Raw genomic sequence first — 7086 nt, 5'->3', positions numbered from 1 at the left:
GGTAAATAGTCGAGTCAAGCTCGAGCTCAAATTTATAAACTCGTTCGAGCTCAAGTTCGAGTCGAGCTAATAAATACTAAATCGAGTCGAGTTCGAGCTCAAGCAAATTCGAGCTCGACTCGGCTCATTTGCAGCCCTACTATAGTCACCAATTTTCGAGCTCTTGTGAGAACCCAACATTCTTCAGTCATTAAATGTTTTAGGTGTGATTTGGGAGGTGAATACACTTCTAATGATTTCTCTCAGTTACTTGCCTTGATGGTACCATTCACCAAACCTCATGTACCGACACTCCTCAACAAAATGGTGTGGCTGAAAGAAAACATTGTCATATTGTTGAAACAACTCGTTCTTTCATGTTTTGGAGAGAAACAGTTCTTACCGCTACTCATGTGATCAATAGAATCTCAATATCTCATACTTCAGTTTTGTTCCCTTTGAAAAATTATATGGTCAATCACCTGATTATTTCTCGTTGCGTGTTTTCAGTTGTATTTGTTTTGTCCTTTGATCACATGTTGAGCGTAATAAGTTGCCTCCACGGTCTGCCTTATGTGTCTTTCTGGACTATGGTCTTGGTAAAAAGGATATCGTTGTTTTGATCTAGTTAGTCAAAAAGCGTATGTCTCGCGTCATGTTGTGTTTTTAGAGCACATTTCATTATTCTATGTTCCTGCTAGTTCACATCATATGACTCAAACATATTTATTTCGTATTGATCCCTTTGACATTGATCCCGATGAAGATCTATCTAATAATTTGGTTCATTATACATTAGTTCACGATACATCCACCTCCCATGTCCCTACTTCTACGACCACCCAATCGCCGAATGAGATTGTGGATCCTCCTCCTCGTCACTCCACTCGTATTCGTAAATCTATTAAACTTCCCGATTTTAACTCCTCTTATTCTACTTCATTTGTTTCTTTTGTCACTTATGTTCATCGCTTTTCTGAGCCTTCATCCTATAGAGAGACAGTTCATGATCCCCTTTGGCAGACTGTTATGACTGAGGAACTTACTGTTTTATATCAGACTCATACATGAGATTTGGTTTCACTACCGTTTAGAAAACATGTCATTGCCTCTCATTGGGTCTACAAGATAAAAACAAAATCATATGGTTCCATTGAGCGATACAAGGTTCAACTTGTTGCTAAAGGGTATTCTCAAAAATATGGCATGGATTATGAGAAAACATTTGCTCATGTTACGAAAATGACGATTGTTCGCACTTTGATTGTTGTTTCTTCGGTTTGCCAATGGAAAATATCTTAAATGGATGTGAAGAATGCTTTCTTGAATGATGATCTTCATGAAGAGATTTATATGATGTCTCCCCCGGGTGTGGTGAAGTTGTCAAGCTTCGCAAAGCTCTTTATTGTCTCAAACAAACACCACATTCAATGTTGATGATGAAGTCTAAGCATTCAGCTAATTCAATGACATGGACGTCCTTCGATGAAAATTTCAAAGATTTCTCCTACGAGCCTCAGAATGTAAGATTTTTTCTCGCAAGTGACATTTGGACGAGCTCCGAGAATGAGAACTATCGAGACACTTGGACGAGTTCCGAGCTCGTACAGTTGATATAAAGTTTGATGATCTGATGCACTTTATGGGTTCACAACTTCATGATATTGAGAGACTAGATGATCCAGCATTCCAGCATTCTAGCATTCCCGATGAAAACGTTAAATACAAGAGATACATAAATGTGAATAGAAGATGCACGCACTGGTGTTTGCACAACAAGAGTCTATAAGGACATTCATGTTTGCACAACCATTATCAACGTTGGCATTAAAGAGTGCCGACGTTCATAAAGAACATCATTAACGTCGGCGTTGGGGAGTGCTGACGTTAATAAGAGAACTATAAGGGTTCAGCCAACCCGATATCAACGGATATTAACGTCGGCGTTAGAAGAATAGCCGTGGTTAATATTCATGGTTATTAACCACGATGTTAATGGGATAGCCGACGTTAATATCCATGGATATTAATGTCGGTTATCCCACTAACATCGTGGTTAATATCCATGGATATTAACATCGACTATCCTCTTAAGCCGACATTAATAATTAAACTATAAACTTCGGTTATCCTCACCTAACGTTGTGGTTAAAGATCATAATACTTTAACGTCGAATTCTTTAGGGTTTTAACGACGGTGTAAGCACTTAAACTTTATATTTTAATAGATATAGTTGATTGAAATTATTAATTAAATGTTTTAATAATTTTAAATGAAAACACTTAAAACTAAAACTAAATAGAAAAGTTGTGTTTATATGTTAATATATATAATTGAAAGGTTAAGATTCAACATTATATTTTAATAGAAATATTAACAACACTTTATATATAAACAACACTTTATATTTAAGAAAAACAACCCTTTAATAGAAAACTTAAACTTTATATTTTAATAGAAATATTAACAACACTTTATATTTAAGATTTAACACCAAATTTGATAAACGCGAGACATTTTAACAATAAAAGTTCAAATTTTTAACTAAAAATTTATATATATATATATAATGATACTTAATTTTTAAAGTGTCCAGATTGTCGGGTCGAGAGTTGTGGTTAATTTGGATATATATGTGAGAATAAATAGATACTTGAGTCGGATTGTGGGTTGACCCGCCCATAAACTTAAAACAGTTAAAAATAAAATTAAAAATGTTATTTGTATGTTTTGAACTTTCAATCTAACAAAATAAGTACAACCATTTAACCAACTAGACTAACAACACTTTATATTTAAGATTTAATACCAAATTTGATGAACGCGAGATATTTTAACAATAAATGTTCAAATTTTTAACTAACTAATATATATATATATAATGATGCTTAATTTTTAAAGTGTCCGGATTGTCAGGTCGAGAGTTGTGGTTAATTTGGATATATATGTGAGAGTAAATGGATACTTGGATCGGATTGTGGGTTGACCCGCCCATAAACTTAAAACGGTTAAAAATAAAATTAAAAATGTTATTTGTATATTTCGAACTTGCAACCTAACAAAACAAGTACAACTTTTTACCAAATGTGAGATGTGGTTTGCCGAGGGATAATTGACCGGTATCATTTGAAAGTGGTTAAACAAATATAAATCAAATATTTGATTGACTAAAGTGTAAGATCACGATGCTAATTATTAAAAAATATGAATCAAATGTTTGATTAACAAAGTAAAAGTGTAAAGTCACAAGATAAGAGATTTATTCGGAAAAAAATAGGTGAGAAAATAAGTTATTTTAAAATATGAATAAAATGTGGAATGAGAGCGTTATATTTTTTATTTTAATATATTATTCGTGATTTATTAAGAATTTTAAATATTAAATAGATATTATTATAATTTTTTAATTTATTTTATTTTTATTCTTATCGTGAAATTTTACTAGTTATTTTTATCATGCTTATCAATTTTTAACATTTATAAATAATTTATGATTATAACTTATTAAGGTGTATTTAATTAATAAACAAACTTAGAATTAAAAATAACCAATTTTTTTTATGAAATAAAACTATTTATTTAATTCATTTAAAGTATTTCAAATAATAAGAATGATTTTTAAGAGATTAAGGTCACCGATTTTTATTAGATCATAGAAAATTAGATTTATTCTTGTTTTCTATAATAATAAAAAAATAGATAAGAAATGTATTTATTTTTTGAATAATTGCATTATTTAAAAAAAAAAGTAAATCATTCAAAAATTTATTTGGTGATAGGTACGTTATAGGATTGACAAAGTCAAATAAATAACAGGAAAATATATAAATAAAAAATAATTCATTTGCTAAAATTGTATCATCTATTTATTTTTTATAATATGATTTATAAACTTGATAAAATAAAGTAATTTGTTTCAATCAATTTCTACCTACAATTTCATTTATTTTAATTTGTATAAAAATACAAACAAAATTTCTTTCCCTTTTAATTTTGACTTACAATTAACAAAAATAATATCTGTGATTAAGATAATGACGTCATTTAAGTAAAAAAGTGAGATGATTTATATATCTAAACCAACTAAACTTTTTGAAATGAAATAAAAAAAATAATTTTAATTAAACACGCCTTTAAATTAGTTAAATATTTCTGCCTAACGTTACAAAATTTAAAATTATATTAGACCAAATCAAAAACTTATAAAATTTTCTACGCCTATAAATTAAAGCACAAGACCTGCATGCATGATCATCATTCAATCGATCAGTCACATTATAACCATGGGGAGAAATTCTATCATCTTCTTCATTATTAGTACTCTCCTATTCACAATTAGGGTTTCATCTGCGAGACCCGTAACTGCTAACTCCGACCAAGTTCCACCGACCGGAGAATTCAATGAATTCAATACCGGTGGCCTCAGTCGTGAAAGCTTTCCCGATGGCTTCGTTTTCGGAACAGCAACTTCTGCTTATCAAGTAGAAGGCATGGCCAATCAAGGAGGTCGTGGACCATGCATTTGGGATACTTTTGTTAAAATTCCAGGTAATTTATTATAAGAATTATATATACTTTACAAATCTCATATATAGAATAATTTCAAATAATAATTAATGTTTTGATTTTCAAGGAATGGAAGCCGAGGGTGCTAATGCAGATGTCGCGGTTGATCAATATCATCGATATAAAGTATGTACAATAATACTAAAAGATTAAATAAAATCTTACATATATCATTTTGATTGTTTGCTAATTATTATTATCATTACTTGCAGGAGGATATAGATTTATTGAAAAATTTAAATTTCGAAGCTTATAGATTTTCAATTTCATGGTCCAGGATCTTCCCAAGTAATATAGTAGTTTTTATTTATTTTTAGTTTATTGATTATCGATGAAAATCATTATGTTTTAATTCTCTGCATAAAGATGGAACCGGAGCAATTAATCAAGAAGGGGTTGATTATTATAATAGATTGATCAATTACATGGTTGAGAAAGGTAATTAATAAATGTATATTTAAATGAAACAATGAAATTAAACAGAAAAATATTATATCGTGTTTATATATGCAGGCATTACACCATATGTTAATTTATATCATTACGATCTTCCGCAAGCACTTCAAGATAAGTACTTGGGATTGTTGAATCGTCAAGTTGTGTAAGTATTGATAGACCTATAATTTATTTTTAAATTTGATGGTGATTTATGCTACAAGTTATTTATCGTTTATTTTAAATTTTTTGTTTTACAGGAAGGATTTTACGGATTATGCAGAGTTTTGTTTTATGACATTTGGAGATAGGGTTAAGAATTGGTTAACATTCAACGAGCCTCGAGTGATAGCCCAACTTGGACACGATGATGGATCGCATGCACCGGGGAGATGCTCTAAACCTTATGGAAATTGTTCTGAAGGGAACTCTGGTACAGAACCTTATATTGTAGCTCATAATATACTCTTGTCTCATGCATCCGCGGTTCAAAAATATAGAGAAGAGTATCAGGTTCCATTTATTTTCTTCCATCTAAATATTATTGCATTGCAGTAATTTTTAAATATATTAATTATGTCATCTATTGATTCTAATATATATATATAGGGAGTGCAAGGTGGACGCATTGGAATTGTATTAGATTTTACTTGGTATCAACCTCTTACCAGAGGAAAAGCCGATAATTATGCTGCCCAACGAGCTAGAGATTTTAATATCGGATGGTAAGATTTTTCAAAATTAGTCATTAATTATTTATAAGAAAATAGATTTTTTTTAAAATTTAAATAACTTGTTCAGGTTTTTACATCCCATAACTTATGGTGAGTATCCTCGAACCCTTCAAGAAATTGTTGACGAACGACTTCCAAAATTTACAAAAGAAGAAGTTAAAATGGTGAAGGGCTCAATAGATTTTGTTGGAATTAACCATTACACGTCAAATTATGTCTATTACGATGCCAACCGACCTAAACCAGAGGTTCTTGCTTACAATATGGATTGGAACGCTTCATTTGCATGTAAGGCTATTTTTTTTTTCATTTAAAAGTTATATTTTAATTTGTATCCTAATATTTTTTTCGGTTTTTCTTGTAGATGGAAAGAATGGTGTTCCTATTGGCCCAAGGGTAAATAAAATGTGGATTATTAATTTTAGTTTTGTAGATAATAGATTTTCTAACATTATCCAATTTGATTTTTGACATGGTTTAGGCTCACTCTTCTTGGTTATACAATGTGCCGTCGGGAATTTACAACGTGATCATGTACGTAAAGGAGCGATACGGCAATCCATCTATGATAGTGTCCGAGAATGGTATTATCTCATTTATAACTGTGTTTGATAACTTGTATTATTGCATAAAAAATATGACCTAACAAGTTTTGAATTGATTATACATGTTTTGTGTGTGTAGGAATGGATGATCCAGGGAATGTTACTCTTGTTGATGGTTTGTATGACAATCATAGGATTGATTATTATAGGACATATTTGAGCAATTTAAAGAACGCGGTTGATGATGGTGCAAATGTTAAAGCCTATTTTGCTTGGTCATTACTTGACAACTTTGAATGGAGACTCGGCTACACGTCCAGATTTGGAATTGTCTATGTTGACCATAAGACCCTTGATCGATATCCTAAGATGTCCGCGTATTGGTTCAAACAGCTATGCCAGAAGACTATCAAGCACTAGCTTCAACATTTAGGATTATGTTCATTTTTTTTAAATATCTCCAAACTCGTTAGTTAGATTATTATGATCATTTTTTTAAAATATCTCCAAATTCGTTAGTTAGATTTTATGTTTTGTTTTTTTCGTTAGTGAATATTTTTTTGCTTATGTTTTTCTTTCTACGTTCAATTGATTAATCTCGTTGTGTTTTGGATGTGTTTGATGATTAGGTAAACAATAGTGTTTTTATATTGTTTTTGTCCACGGGTATCATTTATATCTTTTTGCATGAACTTATTTTTTAAAATGTTATGTTCAAATCACCAATCTTATATTTTTATCTTTTTCTTTTTCTTTATTATTTATAAAAAATAATAATTAATCTATTAATGAAGTCCCATTTTAATAATGATATAATTATATTTTT

The 7086-nt window shown here is 30.4% G+C and overlaps 1 protein-coding gene across 1 annotated transcript; it reads left to right on the top strand.

The window, feature by feature from the left end:
* Positions 1-4263: 4263 nt before the first annotated feature.
* Positions 4264-6680, top strand: LOC124916274 (beta-glucosidase 44-like). The gene is made up of 11 exons (XM_047457034.1): positions 4264-4528; positions 4614-4672; positions 4759-4834; positions 4913-4984; positions 5060-5147; positions 5242-5494; positions 5591-5706; positions 5783-6003; positions 6080-6111; positions 6197-6299; positions 6400-6680. Exons 1-11 carry the CDS (start codon positions 4264-4266, stop codon positions 6678-6680), a joined length of 1566 nt encoding a protein of 521 aa, XP_047312990.1.
* The last annotated feature ends 406 nt before the right edge of the window (positions 6681-7086 follow it).

Source organism: Impatiens glandulifera, chromosome 1 (genome assembly GCF_907164915.1).
Source record: "Impatiens glandulifera chromosome 1, dImpGla2.1, whole genome shotgun sequence".
NCBI classification, from domain to species: domain Eukaryota; kingdom Viridiplantae; phylum Streptophyta; class Magnoliopsida; order Ericales; family Balsaminaceae; genus Impatiens; species Impatiens glandulifera.
This window is presented reverse-complemented; position numbering and strand designations above follow the sequence as displayed.

Bases quoted from the DNA above. Each gene is read 5' to 3' on its own strand.
- LOC124916274 (XM_047457034.1), top strand. From the start codon at position 4,264: ATGGGGAGAAATTCTATCATCTTCTTCATTATTAGTACTCTCCTATTC. The intron at 4,673-4,758 runs GTATGTACAATA...CATTACTTGCAG, and splicing joins ATCAATATCATCGATATAAA to GAGGATATAGATTTATTGAA. The intron at 6,300-6,399 runs GTATTATCTCAT...TTGTGTGTGTAG, and splicing joins TATGATAGTGTCCGAGAATG to GAATGGATGATCCAGGGAAT.